Source organism: Pestalotiopsis fici, assembly GCF_000516985.1.
Source record: "Pestalotiopsis fici W106-1 unplaced genomic scaffold PFICI_Scf_10, whole genome shotgun sequence".
NCBI lineage: Eukaryota > Fungi > Ascomycota > Sordariomycetes > Amphisphaeriales > Sporocadaceae > Pestalotiopsis > Pestalotiopsis fici.
The window spans coordinates 1,906,969-1,931,981 of NW_006917100.1; the positions used below are offsets into that span (position 1 = coordinate 1,906,969).

The window sequence follows — 25,013 nt, forward strand, 5'->3', positions numbered from 1 at the left end:
TGCTGCCTCTCAAGAGGTAAGGGAGAAAGAAGCTCGCAACCCATTCCCAACATAGCTACTCACCGAGGTTCAGGAAGCTCCGCCTCGACTTCCGCCCATTATAGCAGAAGCCTCTATTCAACAATTGCCATTCAGTATCGGATGTCAAGTTGCGAAAAGACGAGAAAAATACGCTTGGCTAAATTTTTACCCACCGATTTTGACCAGTCAAGGTGGACTTTTCTAGGATCCCCCTCCCCCTCCTGATTTAGATGGAAAGATGAAAGATTAGATTACAAAAGATGCACGCTCCGGCAATACCATCCCGCCAAGCTTTGGCCCTACACGATGCAACAATAAAGGCCGTCCATGTGCGCGCATGTGTGTTGCAAAGCGGGTATGCGGGTCGGGCGATGGAGAAACTTTGATGGAGCCTCGTCAATGGGCCTGTAAGTTTTTTTCGGATCTGGACCCGACCCGGTCTTGAGTCTTGAACTCCGTCGGCACTTGGTGTGCTCCATGGTCACACGGGAGAAGGGGGGAGGGGAAAGGCACGGGGCGAGCTGCTGACTATGATGAGCTAGTCTACAGTTTATACGGGTTTCGTGAAACTGTTGAGGGTCCGGGTGCACGAGTCAGAAGTGTGTGACAGTCATGGTGTCCAAGCACAGGTTGATGTCGATCTGTATAGATAAGAAGGGATTCTAAATGATTTCTTTTCCCCTTCATATAAACAGTCGACCATCAGTCTTTGGGTATATGTGGTAGATGTGGAAAGCAGAAGCACGACCTAGCTCACAATGCATTCCCATAGCATCACCATCATGGCTGAGAATGCCGACAAGATCACTCCTGCGACACTGTACCCAAATCATGTTTCCTCCAGCAAGTTGACCAATGGTTTGTGCCATCAAACGGAACAGAATGGGACACAACTTCTGGGTAAGGAACCTTGGTGGAAAGCAGGCGTCTTTTACCAGGTATACCCGGCTTCCTTCATGGATAGCAACGGCGATGGTTGGGGAGACATACCTGGCCTGATATCAAAACTGGACTACTTGTCAGATCTGGGCGTGGACTGCGTGTGGCTCTCTCCAGTCTTTGACAGCCCCCAAGCGGATATGGGCTACGACGTGCGGGACTATCAAGCAATATACGCGCCATACGGCACGGCGGAAGACGTGGATCGTCTGACCGAGGAATGCCATCGCCGGGGCATGAAGTTGATACTCGACCTCGTAGTCAATCATACAAGTGTCGAGCACGCGTGGTTCCAGGAATCCCGCTCCAGCAAGACGAGCCCGAAACGGGATTGGTATATATGGAAGCCGGCGCGATACAATAGTCAGGGCGAGCGCATCCCGCCGACCAATTGGCGAGGATATTTTGCTTGTCCCACGTGGACTTGGGACGAGGAGACGCAGGAGTACTACCTGCACCTCTACGCCCCTGATCAGCCTGACCTGAACTGGGAAAACCCAGACTGTCGAGATGCCATCTACAAGGAGACGATGCGGTTCTGGCTGGATCGGGGTGTCGACGGCTTCCGTATCGACACTGTCAACAAGTACTCCAAGCGCACCGAGTACCAAGATGCGCCAGTGACGGATCCACGCTGGGAATCGCAGCCGGCACCAGAAATGTGGTGCAATGGTCCCAGGATCCACGAGTTCATTCACGAGATGAACGAAAAGGCGCTGGCGCCATACCAGGCCGTGAGCGTGGGCGAGCTCTCCAACATGGCCGGGCCCGCCGACGTGCTGCCCTATGTCGGCGCGGCACGGCGCGAGCTCGACATGGTCTTTGAGTTTAGCATGATCCGGCTCGGCACGGGCGGCGGCTTTGGCCCCAAGTACATTTACCAGCCGTACACGCTGCCGACGCTCAAGCGGCACGTGGCGCGGTTCCAGACCTTCATCGAGGGCACCGACGGCTGGACGACGGTGTTTTGCGAGAACCACGACAACGGGCGCGCCGTCTCGCGGTTCGGCGACAGCGGCAGCGGCGCCGAGCTGTGGCGGGCCAGCGCCCGGACCCTGGCGCTGTGGCAGGCGACGCTGACGGGGACCCTGTTCCTCTACCAGGGCCAGGAGATCGGCATGGTCAACATGCCCGCGGCCTGGGGCATTGAGGAGTACAAGGACGTCGAGAGCCGCAACTTTTACGCCGACGCCTCGGCCAGCGGCGATCGGGACCGCGTCGACAAGACCATGCACGGCCTGCGCATCCTCGCCCGGGACCACTCGAGGATCCCGTTCCAGTGGGACGGCGAGGCCCGGAATGCCGGCTTCAGCGACGCCGACGAGACTTGGATGCGGGTTCACGATGGGTACCGGGACATCAATGTGAAGAAACAGACCGGAGACCCAGCCAGCGTTTTGGAGTTTTGGAGGAGACTGCTAAAGATTAGAAAGAAGTATCCAGACGTCTTTGTCCACGGAGTATTTCGGTCTCTGCGGGATGAGGACTTGCAGAGGTATGTGTATGTCAAGGAGAGCAAGCTCGACGTAAATGGCAAGCCTGGCACCAAGCGACGGGCGTTGGTGGTCATGAATTGGTCCAAAGAGGTACAAGAGCCGGAAAATGTGAATGAGGTCTTGGGTTGCTCAGCGGAGAGTGCTCATTTCTTGGTGAGTACGACTGACGGGTGTCGAGAGAGGGCTCAACTTGATGCAGCATTGGAACCATGGGAGGGGAGGATTTATACAAACTTTCAGCCATAATTCATGTAATCAACAGCCTATAATTGACTTTAAGTTCCATATTTTCCATCTTACGAATAGCCTGGTTAATTCATGGCAAATATGTATTCTCCAGTGGTACGTAGTCTCCTTTCTTACACATATTATTTGAGGATAAGTTTACGCACCCCAGCATCCTCATCCCAAGCGAATACCTAGTCCTCGCCTTCAATCAAGGGCAACGATAATGTCTGGTACATGTCGCAGACGAATCAATGGAGGACTGTTGATACATCATTGATTTTTTTATATCTCCATTTTTTGACTCCCCAAACGCCTGATATATTTGTATTTGTAGGATTCTTCAAATACGTTGTAGATCAAAACATTTGTGTAATTTTCGATGCTTTGATCAAGCATTTACGGCTTGCTTGCTACTCATACATTTACGAAAAGAGACCAAGAGTTTCCATAACCAACGCTAAGAAATTACTACGGGACAGATCTTGAAAGTATTGTTAAGAGAACGTTGCTTGTTGAGCATGTGTCTCAATTGTTGTTCGTAGCCTTGGTGGTCTTGGCAGCAGCAGAGGCCGCCGCCCGAGTAGCAGAAGTCTTGGTGTTGGACGAGGTAGCCGAGGCGTCATTTCCCGTGGCTGCTGCTCCTCCGGCTTTGGCACCCGAAGAGGCCGTGGCCTTGGCCGACGACGCCGAAGTGGCACTGTCAGATGAAGCGGAGGTTGTGCTGGCACTGGCGGCGTCGCCTGCTGCTGCGTCTCCTGCATCGGCAGGGGCGGCGGCAGTACTGGTTGGGGCACCAGTTATCTCAAGGCAGCCGGTAGGACGGCTCGCGGTTATGGTGGAAGAGCCGGCGGCGGCAAAGTACTTGTCAATGTTGGGGAGACTGTTTCGTCCATTTGAGTCAGTTACAGCTAGGACCTCGGGGCTACGGTGTGGACTTACACATTCACACAACGGTTCTGGTTGATTGCATCTACGTCAGCCTGAGCTGTGTCAGGCCCGCCGTCAACCATTTTCTGAAGCGTATCAACCACCATCTGGAACGTTCCCTGCATGGCCAGTACATTATTGGCATCTTGCACGTCGGGCTGCTGGCCCATGGCGGCATCCAGAATCGTCTTGTGATTGAGCTCATCCTTCTCGGCATTGAGAGCAATGGTTGCCTGGCGGGTAAAGTCGTCGCCGGTGAGAGACGTGGCCGTGTCGAGAAAGTTGGTCACCTTGCCGGTATCATTCATCCACGAAATGACGGCATTGGCGATCTGGGTATCGCTGACCATTTTCATGCCCATGGTCACGCCGTTGCTGTCCTCTGCAGGGACGGCGCTGGCCGTGGCCGAAGCAGTCGAGTTTTTGGCGGTCGAAGCGTCACCACCGGCGGCACCTCCAGCCGTTGCAGAGGAAGAAGCAGCCGCAGAAGCGACCGCAGAGGAGCTGGTCTTGGACACTGCTTTGCTCTGACTCTTGGAGCTGGTACCTGCAGGCACTGCGGCACCAAAGAGCGGCAGTGCCGCGACAATGATGGAGATTACATAGGCGGAACGCATATTGACCAGCAAGTTTTTGAAATGTTGATGGTAAAAGCAATGACGAGAATTGGATTATTAGAGATAATTATGTTCAAGTCTGCCTTGCAAAGGGACTTGAAGAAAGAAAAGGAAAAGGGAACCCCCAGGTAGAGAAGGAAAGAATGAGTAATTTTTGTTCTTGCAAATGAGAGTAAGTCTGTCTGCACCGTCAAGGCGCCTAGATCAGGATGCGAGTTGGGGAGAAGGAAAGAAATCGCACGCATTCTCATCGTCTCACTTGAGCAAAAAAGAGACTACATATACCAGACGAAGTGAAGAGACGAGACCACTGCAAGAGGTCGAGTTCTGGGCTGTATAGTTGCTGATACTGCCAAGCTCAAGCGCTGAGCAGATCAGAAACGACTACCACCTTCTGCTGCAAGATGCCATGTGAACCAAATTGACCAACAAGGGTGATACTGGCACGAGAAGAGACGAGAGAATCTGGGGAATAGGACCATAACCTTGGGGTCAGGTGATCGCGGCATATAGAAGGCAGCCATGTACTATAGTGAGGCTCCCTCAGGGGATCATCTTGGCAAGCAAGCTCAACCATAATCATGTTAGTGAGCCCGGGCCGACAAAATGCATACGGCGTCGATCAGGGCAGCATTCAAGGTTAGGTTAGTTTGTAGCTATTCGGCCAATCGCAACTATTCCCAGGCCATCATGGACCCCGAATGCGGCAAGCGCCGATCTGAAACTGTAAAGCCGCACTGACTTTTGGGAGACCGATTGTCTTGGAGAAAGATCGAGCGTTTGAAACATACGGCAATTGACCAATCGTGTCCTTCTTTTCGTCCGTCGCCGCACGGTTCGCCAAGAAACCCCCCTTGTGGCACATCATCAGGCCAGACTCGAGTATTACAGCGCCAAGACCGCCTTGTAGGCCGGAGAGCCACCATCCGCTTCTAGGGGCCAAGAGACAATATCATTTTCTTCATCATCACATATGCCTCTCTCATGACTTTGCCTTCATTGAAAGCCCCCTTTGTTGGACGGCAACGCACGGGATGCCATCGGCACGGCCTCATGGGCGAAATATACGAGACGGATCCGGGGCCGGCTCATGCGATTGAGTCCGTGGTAGGCGCATAAGCAGGAGGAATCATAGTACCCATAGATGTTGCCAATGCAGACTTCTTAACTTCTTGTCTGCCCATATAGCCAAGACGGTGAAGAAGCCACTCGGGCTCGTTCTGGTTGTCTTCATTCCCTGATTGATTGCAGGGCAGGCCTGGGCCGTTACATTCTCTTTCTCTCCATCGTCTGTCATTACAACGTCTCTCCTTTTCCTACAGCCCCGGTGGTTGATACAAAAAACTTCCTCCTAATAACATAATGGCTTTCTCATCGATATGCGTGTCAATTCTTGTGCTGGGCGGTAAGCTTGTCATGCTGGTAGCAGCCCAGCAAGATCAACAAGTTCAGTTCAATCAAGTCATTAATCTTAATGGCGACGTGAGTATATATCATCCGCGAACGAGGCAGTCAAATACGTACTCACTCATGATTTAGATGCAACTGAACCGCCTCATCTTCCCCGACAACTCAAAGATTGAGACCTTTTCTCAATCGCAAAAACAAATCATTGTCAACCAAAACCCAAACCCGCTTTCGGCTAATCATGTCGTTGGGTCCTCTGGTCAACCGTTTGTCCAGTTGTCTCAAAACTCCATGACCATTCAGACAAATAAGGCAACCGACTTGGTTGGTGGTCAGGTTGAGATGTCGATTGACCCCAACATCCTCCAACAAGCTGGTGTCAGCCCCGACAATACTTTTGTTGCTCAACTTTCACCTGACCGGCAAGCTTGGATCATCATGGAAGGCGTCAAGAGTGTCAACACGTGAGTACCACTCTCAGGAGCCTGTGTCTTTGTGGCACAACCTCCCTTCACAAATCAAGTGGACTAACAATGATTCAGCACGGACAATACAGTGCGAATGATCAAGATGACGAGTCTCGATGGAGAATACATGGCCGTCGGACGGCAGACCATCGAGACCAGCAATGTCTTGACTACATTCAACCAGAACCAACAGGTCCAGATCTCTGGTTCTGGCATTCAAGAGGTTGAGTTCACCGACGGTTTCCGCATGTCTGTCAGAGCTAGCCAGCCAATGACACTCAAGACCGACGTCGTCAACGGTGTCAGTTCGAGTATGACCACCGGCGGTATCATGCCTGTCAGTGAGTAAAACGGCCGTCCCTCTGAGTACTATTTTCGTAAGCTTACTCGACCACAGACAACTTCCGTTACAAGGTTACTTCGAATCTCGCTGGAGTTGCAACCGATCTTAATTCCATGGTTGCGGTTGTCCAGCTGCCTCGTAGGTCTTACGTCTCGGTGGTGTAGACAAGAAAATTCTAATGCAGTCTTAGTCAATGCTCAACGAATCATGACAATGGCCCAACAGATGGGAGCACAAGCCAACACTCCGATTTCTTTGGGTGTTGCGCAACGTGTAGTGCTCCAGAACCCAGGAGGGTCTTCCGTTCAGAATCTGGCACGCCGGCAGAGGTCCGCTTCGTCTGCCGCTACCTTTTCCAACACAACCAGCAGGGCCGTCGAAGCCGCCGACGCCACATCGGCCGATGCTACTTCGACATCCTCGGACGCTACTGCGACAGCCGGGTCGACAACGGCCGCCGATGGATCATCTTCGACTTCGACCGCGGCTGACAGCGCGACCTCGAGCTCAACTTCAGCCGCCACCTCTTCCACAACCGCCCAGGATGCTGCCGCAACCCAACAAGGGCAACAAGCGGCAACGTCTCCCACTCAGACCCAGGCACAGCTCCCAGCAGCCACACAGCTTCTCCTATCCCCTACCTTTTCCCCCATTTCTGCCCAGGCGCTCCTCGACAAGCAAAACAGCCGCATCGCCGTACCCGTGAGCCAGATTGACGGCGAGTTTATTGTGACAATGGGCATGTCCGGAGCCGGCACCGTCCAGGTCGCCGCCCCCGCCGGCAGCACACCCAGCGGAGCACCACAGGCGGGTCAAGCAGCAGCCGGCGGCGGCGAGGGTGCTGCGCAACAGCAGCAACCCGGCCAGACGACTGCTACTACTCCCCCACAGGAACCTGCCGCTGCCGCCGCTAACCCCGGCACTTCTGGAGCGGTTCTCGCTAGACAAGCAGCGGCGGCAGCCGTACCCCTGGGCACCATCACCATGACCATGGCAGAGATTGAAGAAATGGCCAAACTCCAAGCCACGGGCGGCGTTGTGCCCGTCTGGAGCATGATGAGCGACTTCGTATCGCAGCAGGCGGCAGTGCAAGCCGCTCAAAAGAAGCGTGAAACCGAAGGGCCGAGGAGATTTGTAGCTGTCCCCTTTAAGGTTTAGCTGTTTCTAAAGGGGGCTCCAGGGGCTTCAACGTTTGCGGGATGTGGGATGCGATGCAGGTACGGATGGATACATTGGCGCGGGAAGAGGAAAACAAAAAAGCCTCCTGGCTTGTCCTGGCTACAGAGCAGACAGAAATCAAAGTATCATTCGTACGTAGATATTAAAGACATTTTCTTCTTTCTCCTCCATGATTCTTTTGTTCGGCTCAGGACGGTGACGTGGAGACGTATCGGAGTGAGACGTGAACCGAACAAATCAGCGGCAACTGCCCATGCCCGTCACTGTATCTATTTTGGTCTATTTTCCCGTAGTATTGGATCGATGATCGCCCCGGCCGTCCTTGGGGGGTGTTCTCTTTCTTTCCCAAAGCGTGCAGCAAGGTCGGCTCTGGTGCAGAATTGAGAATTGGTGGAGTCTAGAAACATTAGACGGGTAAAGAAAGACAAGCAAAGACAGAAAAGAGCCAAGCTTTCTGCAATGCTTCTTCTAAAAACCGTCGGCGCTGGAAGCCGAAATGGGCTTGAAAAGGCCCGTACCCATGATCTGACAGCCTCTGTGGATCGTATTGGCAGTGCTGTGCCGCAAAGCTCGTATGAGATCGCTACTGAATTGGGTTGGAAGGCGCGAATCTAGTACTAGATAAGGGGTAAAAACAACAACAACAACAATGACGCTGGCAGCTGTTAGCTAGACCTTCTCTCTGCAACATCAATAACACCACACCTCTTCGTTCTTGGAATCGTTTTCCATACACAGTACTAGGCCGTGCCCAGTGAGTGTCTGATTGGGTCGTTTAGCTGATCATTATAAGCTTAGGCATCCATATTTCTGCAGTAGCGCCAGGGGTTGGTTTCCTTGGACGTTCTTGGGGCAAGCAAAGCAAGCTTTCGGAACCAATCTTAGCATTACATTTAGTACCCCCCGTGGGTCATTTCAGAGGGCTGAGCCACTTTCCCATGAGTCTAGTTCCTTTCACGATAGGATTCCTTCTCGGCTGGGAAGTGTTTCCTCTTGTCTGCGGATTCTGGCGGTCGCAAAGAAAGAGGATGGTGATTGACTGGTAAGCCGCCAATTCGGAAATCGTATGTCCTACCACGAAAGGAATCCATCATGTCTTACACGACGCCTCCCATCACGTCGACCACCATCTATGGAGCAGTTGAGACCTATAGCGCGCAACAAGCGGCGCCGGCTCTCTTGACGCGCTTTACGCCGCCCGATCAATGCTCAACTGAGTGGTACTGGGACACTGGCGTCTTGCGGTCCTCGAGTACGGCCTTCAGCGACTCGAGCCACAACACAGCATGGAGTACGTGCCAACCGTATAGCGCAACCGGCGCGACCTACTCGGCCGGCATCTGTCCATACAAGTCCGAGTTCAAATCAGTAACACAAGTGTCTTGGGATGGAGTCTCATCGTCATATTATGTCGGCGCTTGTTGCGCAAGGTAAAATGGACTCCTTTCTTCACTCATGACAAATATATCCCACTAACCTTGCACTCAAGCACCGCTTCATATGACACTTATACCAGCGGAGACTCTACGGGACTATATGGATGCATTGCGACGGTGACCTCGACTACTGTTGCAGCGACAATGGTGCAAGAAAACGATGAGCCGACGGTCGTATCATCGGCAGGTCCAATTACCATCATTGCAGAGCCACTGTTCATGGTGTGGCACGAAAGCGATACAACATTGCATGCAGCGTCAGACGCAAGCTCACTCTTCGCCGCCATGAACATGGCAATGCCATCCGAAACTGTCACCGCGTCTCCTACGCCCTCAATGGCAACGGCTGCGCCAGAACCCGGACTCGGCCAAACAGCCGTCATTGGCATTGCTGTAGGTTTCGGAGTATGTGGTCTCATCATTGCCGGACTGGCGTATTTTGCCTTTATCCGGCTCCGGAAACGGAAAGCAGACGACGCAAACCCGGACAACACGCCAGCACAGAGGAGTCCAGGCGCCGGCGCCCAGGCATGGAAGGACGGGGCCGTGTACGCCAACGAGCTCCAAATCCAGACCCCAAACACAATGGACAAGACGCACTCCTTTTCTAATTTGCACAATGGCGAAAGTGCATATATGCGAGGCGGCCAATCACCACCTGCATCTGCATCGAATCAAGACAAGGACGATAATATATTTGTAGTAGAGCAGAAAATGCTGCTTCGATAAGCAGGGATCGACGAGCACGGCGATGCGGACGACATTGTACTCTGATAACATGGCTGCTGCAATGATCAGACTACAAAGACTTGCTCAAACTATCCCGAAGATATCACGATCCTACAAGGTATTGAAAAGCTCAAAAGATGCAGCAAGCCTCAAGAGCGTGCATGTCACTGCCGAGAGCGAGTCCCTTTAGTACAGGAAACCCGAAGAACCTTCCGGGCTTCATTGCAATCTCCGAAGATATACTCTGTCGAATGAGCCGGTACAACGACCGACTGAATCATCTGCAACGCAAAACGTCATGAGTTTGAAGAGCTCCGGACGATCAGCTTCGAGGATCGGATTCACAATGTCTTGCCAAGAATCGACTCCACACGAAGATATAATTTTCCACCACTCAGACGAACAGTAAATGAGGCACACCCGCGACCCCTCGAAAGAACTGTCTGTATATATCGTCTTGAATTTCCATACCAGTCAAGCGCTCAGACAATTCTCTTTATTTTCGAAAAGCCTCAATACAGACACGGACCGATATCCCAAGAAATGTCTCTCGAAGAACATATTACAGCTTTACAGGCCTCACTCGATAAGGCCAAGCTTGTCCCTGGCTCTGCTTCCGAGCTGATCCCTTCTTCCTTTGCACCTAGCACGGTGCTTAAAATCAGCTTTGGCGACAAGGCGGTGGATCTGGGCAACTTTTTTCGAGCGAGCGAATGCAAGGTTGCCCCAACGATATCCTTTGCGCCGGAAACGGGCAGCTCGTCATCGTCAAACGCCTCGTATCTTCTCATCCTGACCGACCCGGACGCGCCCACGCCAGATGATCCGAAGTTTGCCTTTTGGCGACACTGGATCGTGAGCGGTCTGCAGCCCCTAGCTGGCGGGAGCCAAGGGGCGGTTGCGTTGACAAAGCCGACGATTACAGAGTATCTAGGCCCTGGTCCCAAGGACGAGTACGTAGCCTGGAGTCAAGGCTTCTCATTTGATAAGGAAACTTTTGGAACAGGAATTAATGCATAATGCAGCTCGAAACCACACCGGTATCTTTTTCTCTTGTACCGAGAGCCCGAGGCCCTCGATCTCAAAAAGCAAGACGCTGGAGGAGAGGAATTTGTGGAGCGACGGTCATTTAAGCCGGCGCAATTTGCAGAGAAATTCCAGCTGAAGCTGGTCTCGGTCAATTGGATGACATGCGCAGGTGATGGCTGGTCAGAATAGACCATAGACTTCAATAGCTAGAATATACAAAACAACCACCTCCCGCTGAAAGACTTGGTGTCATAATACACTATAGGGAAAAAAAAGAAGAATATTGATTATCGGGTTATATCATTTTGTGTCACTTGGATTGGGAGCTGAGAGTCACTGGTCCGAGTATGCCTTGCGGAAAGCCCATTTGTCGGAGCCCAACTGCGCTGGCCCAGTAATGATTCGCTGAGCCTCGCTGAGCCTCGCCTGTTCATCCATATATGCAGATAAGGCTGTACGCAATCTCTTTGTCGTCCTTTCATCAACACTATCAAAACTTTTTATCGTCTTCCCGTTCTGAGCAGCGGCCTTTGATAATATGGACGGCGTATCGGCCGCAGCCAGCGCCATTGCCATTGTGCAGGCAGCGGGCATGCTTCACGTGGTGGGAAAGTCATTCTGGGACACGTTTATCAGCAAAGACAACGAGGATCGGGGAGGCGACGCGACCGCGCGCGTCGCCAGCATTGACGAGTTTATCCAAAAGATCAAGCTTCTTCAGTTTGCCACGGCAGCGACACCACCAGCACCACCCGAGGGCGGCGGCGGCCCAGCCGTCCTAGCCAACGCCGTGACCGTGTCGGGACTCGGCGGCACACTGACGCAGTGTGAGGCCCAGCTCGCGTCACTCCGAAAAAAGGTCGCGAAGATGACGCTTCCGGCTGGTGTGAACAAGTGGAAACGCTTCGTGGCTACGGTGCGTATAAAGTTGAACGAAACCGAGTTTCCACATCTGGAATCTACAATCGGGACTCTGCTCACACAACTCGAACTCATCATTTCGCTTGCGCATTATGAGCTGTCAAAGAACAGGCGAGTACAAGTTCTTGTTGAACGGCCTTTGCCAGATAAAAAAAAAGTTGTACTGACTTTCTTTTCTCCACAGCCATGAGCGCAGCCAAAAGGCCCAGGCTGAAGCCGCACAAATACTCCAGCGACTAGAACAGCGGCAACAAGAGGACAGGATTCAGGTGTTTGACCAGCACACGGCAAGTCTCGCCGTCATCCAGAACACCCTCGAGCAAAGCGGCGTGCAACTCGGAAAGCAAGAGCAGATCTTCCAAGAGAGCCACGACATCATCATCAAGGCGCTCGAGAAACTCACCATCTCGCCGCGCCTAGACAGAACGGCAAGCGAGCTGTCGGGCACCACGGCGGGAACCGTGGCCGTCGAGACCATGGAGGTTGACGACGACGACGACGACGACAACGACGCTGTCGTCCCCGTTGCGCCGGGCCTCATACTCCACCCAGGCTTCAACTTTCGCGATGACCGGCTAGAGGGCGCGGCCGAGATTGCAAAACCCACACTCGACTTGATCGGGCGGTGGCTGGACCCGAGCAGCGTGGACGTGTCGCGCGTATACATCCACGCCTCCAAGGACGACGACGCGACCCACGACCTGTGCAACCGCGTCGTGTACGAGCTGGCCATGGCCAACTCCTCCAGGCTTTTGTGCTACAACGGGCTGCCGAGGGAGGGATCCCCGCCCGCCGACGGATGGTATACCATGACCCATCTGATCTGGTGGCTGTCGGCGCAAATGCTCATCGCCATGCCGCATCTCGACGGCCACATGCCGGCGAGCGGCTATGATCCGGACGTGCCCTCACTAGTCGAAAAGCTGCAAAAAGTGCCCGACGACGGCCCAGCTTATGTTGTTCTCTATTTACCGGGAGAGTCTTGCCATGGCGACTCGGACCGCAAGTTGTATTATTCCCTTGTCGCAAGCATGTGCGGTATTTCAAGTACCCGAGTAAGACTCTTGCTCTTCTCAGACGGCAAAGACTGTGAAGTTATGAACCTTTTTGGCACCAACAAACTTGTCATCGATAATGTTACCCGCCAAGACAAGATGTCGCTCGATGACTGGATGCCTCCAAATATTGGGTAACTGTCTTGACGGAGACAAGTGACGCCGGCTCACAACGAAAATATCGATACGAGTGTTTAGTAACATTGAATACGAGCCATCCCATTCTTCTCTATGTAGAGGTAGCTTATGAAACAAAAGCGGGTGCGGTCGCGTTGATGTCAGTTTTACTTCTTCTGGAATTGTAGGTCTTCATGCATGTTAGGTGAACCAAAGTGCAAGTCGTGATTAATGCGTCTATATTAGTAAAATAATTGTTTTTCGTTCCTCCTTGTCATCTGCATACCCCCTCGCTGAAATCGGATTGAATTGCATTCTCCGTGATATATCCATCAATCATATCGCGTTTTCTGGCCGCCTTATAAGACGAACAGGATGTTGGTATCTGCAACTAATTAGCACAAAGCACTCTAAAAATCAAACATGAGTTCACATACCAAGAGGATGACTGCAGCTCAACTGCGGCTTTTGTGTGTACTTGGTCTCTAATACGTCACGAATGCTGTTCAGAAGCTGGACATAGCTTTGCTGGGGGTTCTGCTTCAAGGCTGTAATAAATGCCCAGCTCATGGCGCCAGTAGCCTGCTGAGCAATAGTCGCATCTGCAGATGTTTGGTCATCCTTTGATCCAGACCACATGATGACGTCAGCTGGCGAAGTACGTGTGTCCTTGGTCTTGTTATAAGCATCGTCGCCCTTGTACGCCTTCTTGGCAAATCCGAGAAGGGAGCTTGCGACGCCACCCATATCTCCGCGAGCATACGAGCCAATGGCAGAAAGCAGTCCCTGTCCAGCTTCGGCAGCCAGATTGGGCTCCTTTAGCACACCCTTGGTGCTGTACATGTACGGCAGATCAAGAACGGAACCCGAATGGCATGAGTCAAAGATGGCTGTCAATCGTACACCGGCGGCGAGAGGCTTGACCACGAGAGCGTGTAACTCATCATCCACGATATGGCCGGCACTCTTATAGTCGACCGGGTAGATGACCTCATCGGTTCCATCCTCCTCGTCTCCGTCAAGATCAGCAGTCTGACCTCCGTGACCACTGTAATGCAAGAACAGAGCATCGTCCGGACGGGCACCAGCGACAAGCCACTGCATCGCCCGACGAATGTTGGCAGCAGTCGGTTGCAGGACCTGATCCTGCGCATCATCAGTGAGGATGATCATATCCTCGCGTTTGTAGTTGTAGCGCTCCATAAGGAAAGCAGAGACATTCTTGGTATCGTTGATACATCCACGTAGCTCGCCATCCTGTCCAAAGTAGTTGATACCAATCAGCAGGGCCTTGCGCTTACCAGTACAATGCGAGTACTGGAAGGTGTATTCGGAGGGGGCGCCATGGCCGAACTGTTGGGCATTGTGAGGGGGAGGGGGCGCATTCGAGCGACCTTGATTGCCGCCACCGTATCCGCCCGAGTTGTACCCTTGAGACTGGTTCGGGTAGCCGTAAGAGTCGAGATTCTGCGGGGGCGGGTAGTTGGGCGGCTGGTGATGACCGTAGCCGTGCTGCTGAGGGGGTTGAGAGTATTGACCTTGACCGTAGTGCGACGGAGGCGGTCCGGGAGGCCCACCGCCGTATCCTCCCTGCTGCTGCCATTGACCCGGAGGAGGTCCCTGTGGAGGTTGACCGTAGCCACCGCCGCCGCCATATCCTCCTCCGTGTTGTCCAGGATAGCCACTATGCTGGCCGGGATAACCACTGTGCTGGCCGGGATAGTTGCCGCCAGGGTAGCCGCCGCCGCCGCCGCCGTAGCCTTGGTTGTAAGACATGATTGTGCTCGAAATGTGGAAAGTTGCCGAGTGAGAGTGGAGGGATGAAAAAAAGAGAGGGTTTCGCCAAGCAAAGAACAAAGACCACAAGGAATTTGAGGTACGGCAATGTGATGTGATATGAGAAATGTAAGACGAGGCCAACAGCAGCCACCAGTAGTACGTAGTCGCAAACCAGAGCGGGGCTCCTATTTTGGAGGGGCAATAGTAGCAGCAGCAGCAACAGCGACGTAGGCTGGCAGCAGGATAAGGCAACGTCGTTTGTTTGTTTGACGCCGAAACGCAATAAGCTGCATGCGGGGCAAGAAGGAAGACGCCAGACCCTTGTAGCAGCTGACGAGGGATCTGCTGGAGATGCAGCAGCCCCCCAAGCCCCTGGAAACTGTACAGCAACCCCACTAACAATGACTGGCTGGAAGGGCCAGAACGTCGGGCTCAGCCGCCTAAAAGCCGCGCTTCCAAGGACTTCCAAGCCGGAATTCGGCAACTTCTCGAGGGCTTAACTTTGCTTCATATGCGTGGGAGGACTCCAATCAACAGGCCTCCAACGTGTCTCGCGATGAGTATTCCGCAAAAGATAGGGGATCTTTGGGGGGGTTCCTACCTCTTGTAGGGCTGCTCGTTTGCCAGAGACATCCAGGAACCACTTAATACCAGTGAAACAAATGCTCGGCACGCAGCAGTATTGGCTTGGCAGTTACAGCAGCGGGTCTGATTGACTATCTGGAAGCTGCGGTGCACCAAAACGTTGAATGAGAGTCATCTCAGACGTGTCCGCTTTGCTCGTGATTTTCGTGGATTGATTGATTGATGTGGGTGTTTGATTGCTAAATGTGTGGTATAATGACCTCTGCGTGAACCACTCAACCCTCTCAGCGGTCTCTGTATTAAATCGTTGTATCTTGCAACATTTACTCAAACTCCTTCCCTCCATTTTCCACCCCCAGAAAAAACACAGAATCCCCGTTCAAACCCCAGATTCCCACAACAGCATTTGCCATGTCTTTCTTCAAGAACCTTGCCGACAAGTTCGATGACCTTAGCGTCGGAGGTCGCAAGGATGATGAACAGCAGCAGCAGGCGCAGCAATATGGTAAGCTAAAACCACATCTCACAAATCTTTAACACAAATCCATCTACCCTAACCCGACGCCAAAAGAGCGACGGCGTTTCCCCCTTGCGCAATAGCGTATAACTCTGTGCCTCAACTCGGGTTTCAGCTTTCTTTGAGTTAACCACGCCAAACTGGGAACAGGCCGCCGCGACTTTGGAGACTCTCACTCGGGCTCTTACTCGTCGCCTCCTCCCCAGCAGTACGGTCAATACGGATCGCAGTACGGACAGGGCCAATACTCGGCTCCGCCTCCTCAGCAGTACAACTCGCCGCCTCCAGGATCGTACTCGTCACCTCCGCCGCAGCAGGTCAGTTTCCAATACTCCAATCCCTGATACGGCATAGGGATAAGGCCGAGCCACATATTTAGACCTTATGCTTTAAGATTCTACCTCGCCTTGAAGTCAACCAAAAAAGGAAATTGCTAACTCCGATACGTGAAACAGGGATATGGCGGCCAGTCTCAGGCTCCAGAGTACCATCCTCCCCAGGACAAGCCTCCCATTCCTAGAGGCTGGATTCCGAAGTGGGATCAGCAGTACTCGCGCTGGTACTATGTAGAGGAGGCCACTGGTCGATCTCAATGGGAGGCTCCCGGCTATGATGCCACTCGGCCGCCCATGCCCGGCGCCGACTCCCGCGGCCACGAGTCTTCGTACGGTGCCGGCGCACCACCTCCCAGTGGCTATGGGCACCACGACTCGGGCTATGGAGCTGGTGGATATGGCAGTGGTGGTGGCTACGGCGGCGGCAGTGGCTATGGAGGCGACCACGGAGGTCAGAGCCAGTACGGAGGTTATGCAGGCGACCAACGTGGCGACAGCTACGAGCCCGAGAAGGAGAAGAAGAGCAGCAACAAAAGCGGTATGCTGCTTGGTGCTGCCGGTGGTCTCGCAGTCGGTGCCGTTGGCGGTGCCCTGCTTCACGAAGCCTTGGGTGAGTCTTTATTATCTTTTGGGGTTCTCCTGTACAGCCGAGACGCGGTACGCTAACAGTACCAGATGACTCGTCTGATGATGAGCACCACGCTCCAGCTCCTGCTCCCGTCTATGTAGTAGAAGCTGCTCCTGCCCCTGTCTATGCAGAACCGCCCCCTGCAGAATACTACGCACCTCCTCCTGGTGATGAGAGTGATCGTGAATCTCTCGAGGAGGCACGCGAGGACTACATTGAGGCTCTCGAAGACGCAGCCTCGAGTAGCGCCAGCAGCAGTGATCGCGAGGAGCTTGAGGAGGCCAGAGAAGAGTATCAGGAAGAGTACGAAGAGTATTATGGTGAGGATGACTAGAAGCAACGAGTATCCGACTGTCAGTACATTTGATGAACTGGGCCGTGGCGTCTACCACATGAGACCACAGGCATGATATTCTGGTGTCTAGATATGTAGACCAATACTGAACACAGTGTCAATCAAAATGCCTGAGACTCTAACATTGAATGGTTCATACTTTCACCTGTAGAATGCATTGTTCTCAGAAATCTAGTCAAATCCTAAGTGCATGATGTTTCGCTGTACTGTCCAAGCCCGAAAGCTCTCTGCCGGTGGGAGAAGACAACGGCGACATTGACTCCTTACGATATCCATCGACGGTAGCGGCCAGGATCTGATACAGAGTAAGAGTCGAGATCTTGTACTCGTTGTCGCGTCTTGCTTTTGCCCATCCAGCTTGTGTACGGTGGGGAGCATTGCTTGATTCTCGGTCTTATTCGTCTTTCATGGGGCATCGAGGCTGATGAAAATATTCGCGTACAGGCTCGCCATGCCCGTCCACACAACTCTGTGAGCGACTTTCAGAGGATGATTGCATTTATACTGCTGACAGGAGACTATCGCACATCAAAACCTAAGAGTAAAGACTCCAAACCCCCCAAACGACCGCCTGTGGACTCATAATGCGTGAAAAAGTACAAATGGGAACTGGGAATTGTTCATCTTCGAAAACTCCGATACCGACGCGAATGGAAAATTAAGCCATTAAATGTTTATTGCTGCTTCTTGCCCTTGTAGAGATATCTAGGTACAGTTAGTATCGTGCGATGACAGCCAACCAATCAAGGCAAACTTACCCTCCAAAAACTCCCTCAACAACACCAACAACGCTCAAGACTCCCAAACCAAGACCGATCTGGTTCCAGCCCAGACGGCCTCGCTCGTGGAGATCCCAAGCCTTGTAGCCGAGGAAGCCAGACAGACCAATAACGCCCACCAGGTTGCTGATGACGAGGGCGCTGCTAGCACCGTCGCTGAGGTTGCCAAACCATTTGGTCAGGATGCTGTCGGCCTTGCGGGCCTTGGCAGCGGCCTTCTTCTTGGCGAGCTCTGCCTCTGCGCGGGCCTTCTCCTTGGCCTCACGAGCTTCCTCTTCGTGCTGAATGCGCGATGCCTGGGTATCGGTTTGGACGTCCTGCTCCTCAAAGTCGGAAGGGACGGTGCGCACAGAGGGTGTATCGACGTCAACCAGAGAGGCGGTACTGGCGCTCTCAGAGGGCTCGATCTCGGGAGGGGGAGGAGCGGCAGCCTGGATAGATTCAAATAGGTGAGCTCATGTCAATCGGGGGAAAAAATCAAGGGCTCAAAGGGAGCAACGCGGGCAGTAGCTTTGGGAAGCTGTCGGCCACGGCGCAGTATGCGCAATGAAACATACCTCCTCGGGAGTCTGCTTGGGGCCTGATGCTGCTACTGATGCGTAAGACACTACAGATGATGTTTGTTAGCCATGACCCAACACTCTCGACCGTAAAAATATGCTGCGCGACAAGTTGCGGGGGTACAATAAACAGAAAGTCACATACTATTGTTGGTTGTTTGAACTCGTCGCTGGTTCGATGAGGACTTGTGTGTGTGGTAGAGTAAGGAATGATTGGCGTGAGGGAGAAAGAAAGACGACAAATCTTTTTTCTCAATGGACAGAGGCGGGATGTGGTGTGATTAATAGATGATGAAGCACATGCGATGCAGGTCTGTCTTTCGGGGGTCTGAGTCGAAGGAGAAAATCGGGTGTGCGTGTCTTTGGCTGCGTGTTTATGCGTGCCATCCGCTTCGCAGCGCAGCGCTTGCAAGGCCAAGCTTAGGTTAGTACAGCTCTCCCGAGCAACAATGACGTCAACTGGTCGTTGCGGCTCCATAATTCTTTTTCACCACCAGGAGATTCAAGGAAGGACGGAAAGCTCCTGGCCTACCAGGTATCTGGGCAGTACCTTGCTTTAGCTAATAAGTGATGTGATTCAAAGTTCTAATCCACATTTGTCTATCAATGTTTCATGCTTCTTTTAGATGTTCCTGATATGTTGAGCTTTTGGTATTATATACTCTGGTATTTGGTGTTGCAATGTCTTCTTGCTATTCTTTTTGATGATACCAAAGCTGCTGGAGCTCTTCCGCATTAGCTCCATAGCTACTACAAGGTACTGAGTTAGCCCCAGTATATTACCTATGGTGACTACGAGGTCATAAAAAGCGCTCATCAGACTGGATACCGTGCACTATTGACGAACATCACCAAGCAGTTCAAATCAGGACGCCCAAGATAAGTGTGGGCAGTGCTTGTGCATAATTGTCTGGAGGGCTGGAGGGCTGGAGAGGACACAATTTCCTCTGTTTAGCAAGCTGTCAACAAAGCAATGCTCAAAACGGCTTCGACGCATGTTGCTTCTTTTTGCGAGATTGTTTTTGATGGCCATAGGCAGCGGCTGCTTTAATGCATTGAAGTGTTGTGGGAACCTTTGTCAAACTAGTCTAAACAAGAGCAGCTCAGCATGACAGCCGCCCACAGTGGAGAAAGAACGCACTCGAAACTTCTCACGATACTCACCCCGACACATGCAGATAACTCTGGCATTGCTCGACTCAGTTGCATTCAAGGCTGCTGCCACTTCTTTGCTGGATTCATCGTTTTGCATCCGACCAGTTTTGTCAGACTTGGTGCTGGCAAAGGTCCCGCGGATATGGCGGGGTGTGTGTATTCGACCAACCCGTGGGGAAAGGCAGAGATGCTTCAATTTCAAGTTCCACCAGGCGGGCGTAGTTCGCTCGTCTGAACTCGTTCCATCACGATTATGCTTTTGAGATTGACTAGTAGAGAGACTGTGGGAATGTGCGTGATGGAATGTTTTTGAAAAAAAAAAAAAAAAAAAAAAAAAAAAAAAAGGACGCATCGCCGAAAAGGACTCAAGCTGAGACCATCATAATGCGTACTATGGCCTCAGATAGCAACGTACGCACGCGATATATACGCCCCACGTATTCAGATGTCGCGTGTCTGGCGGCTTACGATCTACCTGGACTATAAATACATGTGGCCTTTGCTCGACATGAACCTATGCAATCCGGCCATGGCATTGACTTGTTATTTATTGGCTCGCTTGCACACAACAAGAGCCAATCTGTCAGACTGAGTGCCCAACACCTGGACGTTGTGGCGGCCAAAGAATCTTGTCGCATGCACACTCTTGCTCCACTCCACCAAGGCCTAACATAACATCTGAAGACGTGGAAGCTTTCCCAGCCCTTGATAATGTTAGGCTGTCATTTTGGCCGTGTTTGACCATTCGAGAGCACTGTTTCATACAATGCCGAGGCGAATTATTTGTATGATCTCATTCAAAGCGCTGCCCAAAGGCCTATCCAAGAAATGACAAGGCGCTGTTCTTGGTGTGTGTCAGTGGTTGATATGTTGCCAAGTGTGCTGGGCTGAGGTGTTGCGTTGGGAATTACAGCGACAGCTTATGGCCCTATATCACTCTTTTGACACGAGATTCCAGCGTGGCAGCTTACTTTGGTCCTACCACGCAAAGCGTCACGTTGTCAAAGATACCTAGCTATTGGGCACAAAGGCAGGTATCCCCCACCAACAGATGCGAGATAACGTACATCCAAATGCACTGAAAAGTTGACATTGTTTCTTGCTGGGCTGGAATCAGTGGCGATGATTACCCGTAGCCCAAGTATGCTTGAGAAATGCATTTCGTTTATTTGCAAAGCTTTAAGTATCCTAGACTTTTACGTATGAAATGAGGCAAGACACATCTGGAGCTGCTGGATTATCGCTCCAAAGATGGCCGCTATCATCCAAACACCGACAATAATGTCCATAGAAAGAGAGCCATCTACCTTTCTAGAGGGCTTTTTTCAACACGTCCAAAGTCTTGCTCAGGACAGTTCGTACCAATATCTTAGGGGGGTCCTCGAGGAAAACAGCAATTTGAAAGGCCGAAATCACATTCTGAACATCACCAATGAAGAAAACTACCGCGCTATCTCCAAACTTCAAGTACATCTCGACGACTGTTCAAAACGTTACGAAGATCAGAGTCAAGAACTAGCTACGCTTACCCAGGAGAGAACGTCGTGGAGCGAGAAGGCGGCCCAACTGGAGTCTGACGCAGAATGGAGCAAGAAGGAATTGGACATCAAAGCAGAAGCGTTGTCAAGACTTGAGATCGAAGCCGCTACCAAAACTGCTGATCTCGAAGCAAAAGACGCAGAGCTCGAGTCCACCAAGACTGAACTCGCCCAAGCCAATACCAGGCTCAATACCACTGAATCCGATCTTCAAGTGGCAGAGGAACAGCTCGACGAAACTAAAGCTAACCTCGAATCAATGATTAACGACCTCGAAAGAAGCAAAACCGAGCTCTCCGAATCCCGTACTGCCCTCGAGACTCTAGATGCTGAGCTCAAATTGGCGAATATCCGGCTAGAGGAGGCCGTGACAACGCTTGAATCAACCAAGACACAACTTCAAGGGAGCATTGACCAGTGCTCGTCTATTCAAGTTGACCTCAATGTCAAGTCATCAGATCTCGAAAGTCTCCACGTGAGCCTCGACGAAGAGAAATCCGCCCTTACTGCAGCCCAGAGCGCACTTGAAAAGACCACGGCTGACCTTCAATTGACAAGGGACGACCTTGAGAGGAAAAACACGAGACTTGGTGAGCTCAATGCGTTGTCCTTCAATCTAAAATGTCCACCACAGGATCAAACGTGGGTGTGCCCCTTTTCCGACTTTTGATATCTCTATACTCATATTTCTCAAGGCAACAGCATCTACAAAACATGTTTACGCTATCTTACCACTGGGCTGAGAGTCTTTTTGCCAATGACTTGGAAGAAACAGACTTCATGGCCCCAACCGCGAGCACAAACTGGGCCAAGATGCGCAACCACGGCCGAGTCCACCGCATGATACCCCTCCCCCTGTCCAACACACGCGAGGCCAAAAAGATGCGCACCGCCGCCGTGCTGGCCATACTCGCCTGGGCTCTAGCCCAGTATGTTTTTCAGCCAACATACCTCTTGCAATGTAATGAGCTCTGCGACTTGCTCGGAGGGTTAGCAGACGATGATCCAGTACGGGAAAATTACCTCCGCAGCGTCTTGCTCCCCGTGCTACCATCGAGACAAAAGGCCAATGGCAAAAGACGCATCGAACAGGTTGTGCTGGAGGTTTTTACTGCCGTTTCGCCCGTCTTACCGGCCAGTCGACACGACGAGATTCGCACTAGCCTCGAGACCATCTGCAAACAGATCTGCGGACAGTGGATGCGGCTCCAGCTTCTCGACGAGAAGATCGAGCCCAGCTTTGACGCGTATGATGAAGAGGATTGGAGACTCCTGCTGCTGGATGGGAGCGAGGGCGAGACTTTGAAGACGCCGACTGGTACTAATGTCATTGCTGCTGCTGCTGCCGCGGCCGACGAATCCGCCATAGCCGACGATGATCGCCCCGACGGCGTGACCGACATTGAAGAGATCGCTGCTGTCCTATGGCCATCCTTCCTGTCCCTCGGCGGCGGCGAGTCGGAGCTGCTGTCCGAGGGCTTCGTCCTCGCCAAGGCCCAAGTCAAGCCCGCGTACAGCGAGGAAAGGGCCGCCCAGCAGAATGGTGCCCACCGCGCCGCGCGACAAATGAGCCGACGGGACCGGACCAAGTCCTTTACTACGACCGCCAATGGCGAGGATGATGATGCGAGCGGCTCGGACAAGACGTCTTTTTTACCCACGGACCCGGTCGAGGACGGCGGAGGCGGCGGCGGCGCGCAATTAGTCCACGACCGCGATATTCCGTCGCCCAGCAGCAGCGACAAGAGGCCAGCGACCCAGGCAGGCAGCTGAGGGAATGGGCTAGAAGATGGAGGTCTAGAATGCTAAATGGTAGCTCTGAGTTGGTGGTGAACGGCTTGTATGATGATACTCGAGTTGCTCACTCGGATTCTGGGAGGCGACGCAGGGCACGAGGGGACGCGGCAAGTAGCGGCGGAAGTGGCAGGAGTCGGAGGACTTTATGATCGGTCTGTCACTCATTTGTTTCCTAACTTGGCGCAGAATATGCGCACATCAGGTGTCGACTCCTGTTTTACGGGCATGTTCTGGCGCATTAAGTTCATTTTATTGCATAGTTTGTACAGCATCTGTAATTCTGGGCATGGTCGAGTTTTATATTCATTTTCTTTCTTTTGTATAACCAAGACTCAATAGTATGCCATCTTTAGCTTCTGGTATCTTTTATTACCCTAGACTGCCAGCTCATTTCGTTGCTACTCTTGATATTGTCCATATTAGCATCCTTAACTTCCTAGGTATTCTCGTGCGTGACGATGATTTCATTCGACTATGACCCGCCTCTAAAGCTCTTGATAGCTTTATTGATAGAGTGGTCCAGAAGTGGCGGGGGATCTCTCCACCTCTTCTCGAATAATATTTCCATCTTCCCAAAATAGTATTCAAACCAGTGCATGCAGCTCATTAGTCTGGAATCTGATATAATCAAGTCAAGACTGTCGCAGTCTTTGCAGGTATTCTCTCTTGTTTCTTTGTCTACTTGCTCCACCATGTCCGAGGCTGTGGCAAGTGTCCAGTCCCTTTCCTCCGCCGACTGGAAGAAGGTGCTTCCTCAATTGCCAGCGGAACCACGACTCCCACAAACGGTATCGCCATGCCCAATCCAAGCGACAGACATATTGGCCAAGACGAATCTCGTTATTTGCAATCTACTGATGCTGGATCATGGCTTCGACGCAAATCGATTTTTTGTTAATGGCGATGAGTAAAAGTACACATTTGTGTCGTAATTATGAATCGTTTCAACTTCAAGTTTCTATTTTAATTTGATATCGTGAGATTCGGATGTTCTATATGCAGAACGGAGGTGGCGGCGGCCTGGTCGTTGAATATGGTAAGCGGGCGGGGCTTGGGGACATGTGACTCACTCACTGTATATCGCAGGGCGTGCCTCTCATCGCCCGAATGAACTGCGCAACTTATTACTCATCAAAATGCAATTTCTAGAAATCAATTCAACGTATATATACTCGTATAATTCTATTTAGAAACTATTCTTTGGCAAATATCTATATTATACAAGCCTTTGTGCGACTTCTTGGAAATTGCCATGAACCCCGCGAGTACCCGAAAGACGGCGCTCATCGTCATCGATGTTCAAAATGGTTTCCTGCATCCTACGCACTGGGGCACAAGCAGAAGCACGCCAGAATGCGAAAAGAACATTGAGAGGCTTTTGAAAGCAGCTCGTGCTCACAACAGCACCATACCAGCAGACAGCCCAGACTCCATTCTGATCGCCCACGTCCTACATCACAGCATCTCTTCGGACTCACAATTGCATCCCTCGAAGCAAATCGAGTCCAACGGGCAGACTTTCAGAGCGGTGGATGCTCAAGAATTTGCAAAGCCGCTGGCCGGCGAGTCCGTCTGGACAAAGAATGTCAACTCGGCCTTTATCGGCACAGGCCTCGAGACTCTGCTGAGAGAAAATGGTGTGCGACAGCTCGTCATCTGCGGTCTCACGACCGACCACTGTGTCAGCACTTCCACGCGTATGGCCTCCAACCTGAGGATCGTCGACATTCTTGGAGAGGACGGCAAGGTCCTGGAAGAGGGCGAGATTGTGCTTGTAGGGGATGCGTGCGCGACGTATGCCAAGGGCGCATTTGATGCCGAGACGGTTCACCAGGTAAACCTCGCCAGTCTGGATGGAGAGTTTGCGCGGGTTCAGGGCACAAGTCTTGTAATTGAGAAAGTGCTGGCAGCTTGAAGCAGGCTGTCCCTTATCTTGGCCTGGATTCGAAACTCATGGGCTGAATCTTCGCTTGTCCAAATGAGATCCAATCAATTAGATCACAAGGTTCTCGGAACAAATGATGGTGTCATATATTTGATACCGTGAATTGTCAATCAAGGACGACCTCCGTGT

At 52.1% G+C, this 25,013-nt stretch overlaps 11 protein-coding genes across 11 annotated transcripts; 8 read left to right on the forward strand and 3 right to left on the reverse strand.

Annotated features, from left to right (window-relative positions):
- Nucleotides 1-803: 803 nt before the first annotated feature.
- PFICI_12808 (uncharacterized protein) lies at nt 804-2,702 on the forward strand (the record flags this gene model as incomplete). The annotated part of the gene is made up of 1 exon (XM_007841389.1): nt 804-2,702. The coding sequence occupies one exon, from the start codon at nt 804-806 to the stop codon at nt 2,700-2,702; it is 1,899 nt and encodes a 632-aa protein (XP_007839580.1).
- A 507-nt stretch (nt 2,703-3,209) lies between these two features.
- Nucleotides 3,210-4,228, reverse strand: PFICI_12809 (uncharacterized protein; the record flags this gene model as incomplete). Its single annotated transcript, XM_007841390.1, has 2 exons — nt 3,210-3,564; nt 3,624-4,228. The coding sequence occupies 2 exons, from the start codon at nt 4,226-4,228 to the stop codon at nt 3,210-3,212; spliced, it is 960 nt and encodes a 319-aa protein (XP_007839581.1).
- A 1,362-nt stretch (nt 4,229-5,590) lies between these two features.
- PFICI_12810 (uncharacterized protein) lies at nt 5,591-7,603 on the forward strand (the record flags this gene model as incomplete). The annotated part of the gene is made up of 5 exons (XM_007841391.1): nt 5,591-5,710; nt 5,768-6,099; nt 6,178-6,443; nt 6,500-6,583; nt 6,636-7,603. 5 exons carry the CDS (start codon nt 5,591-5,593, stop codon nt 7,601-7,603), a joined length of 1,770 nt encoding a protein of 589 aa, XP_007839582.1.
- Nucleotides 7,604-8,716: 1,113 nt separating this feature from the next.
- On the forward strand, nt 8,717-9,789 carry PFICI_12811 (uncharacterized protein; the record flags this gene model as incomplete). The annotated part of the gene is made up of 2 exons (XM_007841392.1): nt 8,717-9,054; nt 9,114-9,789. The coding sequence occupies 2 exons, from the start codon at nt 8,717-8,719 to the stop codon at nt 9,787-9,789; spliced, it is 1,014 nt and encodes a 337-aa protein (XP_007839583.1).
- Nucleotides 9,790-10,332: 543 nt separating this feature from the next.
- PFICI_12812 (uncharacterized protein) lies at nt 10,333-11,007 on the forward strand (the record flags this gene model as incomplete). Its single annotated transcript, XM_007841393.1, has 2 exons — nt 10,333-10,742; nt 10,815-11,007. The coding sequence occupies 2 exons, from the start codon at nt 10,333-10,335 to the stop codon at nt 11,005-11,007; spliced, it is 603 nt and encodes a 200-aa protein (XP_007839584.1).
- A 349-nt stretch (nt 11,008-11,356) lies between these two features.
- On the forward strand, nt 11,357-12,932 carry PFICI_12813 (uncharacterized protein; the record flags this gene model as incomplete). Its single annotated transcript, XM_007841394.1, has 2 exons — nt 11,357-11,838; nt 11,924-12,932. The coding sequence occupies 2 exons, from the start codon at nt 11,357-11,359 to the stop codon at nt 12,930-12,932; spliced, it is 1,491 nt and encodes a 496-aa protein (XP_007839585.1).
- Nucleotides 12,933-13,270: 338 nt separating this feature from the next.
- PFICI_12814 (Metacaspase-1A) lies at nt 13,271-14,687 on the reverse strand (the record flags this gene model as incomplete). Its single annotated transcript, XM_007841395.1, has 2 exons — nt 13,271-13,296; nt 13,349-14,687. 2 exons carry the CDS (start codon nt 14,685-14,687, stop codon nt 13,271-13,273), a joined length of 1,365 nt encoding a protein of 454 aa, XP_007839586.1.
- Nucleotides 14,688-15,686: 999 nt separating this feature from the next.
- Nucleotides 15,687-17,089, forward strand: PFICI_12815 (uncharacterized protein; the record flags this gene model as incomplete). Its single annotated transcript, XM_007841396.1, has 4 exons — nt 15,687-15,780; nt 15,943-16,109; nt 16,248-16,737; nt 16,797-17,089. 4 exons carry the CDS (start codon nt 15,687-15,689, stop codon nt 17,087-17,089), a joined length of 1,044 nt encoding a protein of 347 aa, XP_007839587.1.
- Nucleotides 17,090-17,784: 695 nt separating this feature from the next.
- Nucleotides 17,785-18,927, reverse strand: PFICI_12816 (uncharacterized protein; the record flags this gene model as incomplete). The annotated part of the gene is made up of 4 exons (XM_007841397.1): nt 17,785-17,815; nt 17,869-18,320; nt 18,447-18,496; nt 18,882-18,927. 4 exons carry the CDS (start codon nt 18,925-18,927, stop codon nt 17,785-17,787), a joined length of 579 nt encoding a protein of 192 aa, XP_007839588.1.
- A 1,928-nt stretch (nt 18,928-20,855) lies between these two features.
- Nucleotides 20,856-22,915, forward strand: PFICI_12817 (uncharacterized protein; the record flags this gene model as incomplete). Its single annotated transcript, XM_007841398.1, has 2 exons — nt 20,856-21,784; nt 21,838-22,915. The coding sequence occupies 2 exons, from the start codon at nt 20,856-20,858 to the stop codon at nt 22,913-22,915; spliced, it is 2,007 nt and encodes a 668-aa protein (XP_007839589.1).
- A 1,276-nt stretch (nt 22,916-24,191) lies between these two features.
- Nucleotides 24,192-24,854, forward strand: PFICI_12818 (uncharacterized protein; the record flags this gene model as incomplete). The annotated part of the gene is made up of 1 exon (XM_007841399.1): nt 24,192-24,854. One exon carries the CDS (start codon nt 24,192-24,194, stop codon nt 24,852-24,854), a length of 663 nt encoding a protein of 220 aa, XP_007839590.1.
- Nucleotides 24,855-25,013: the final 159 nt, after the last annotated feature.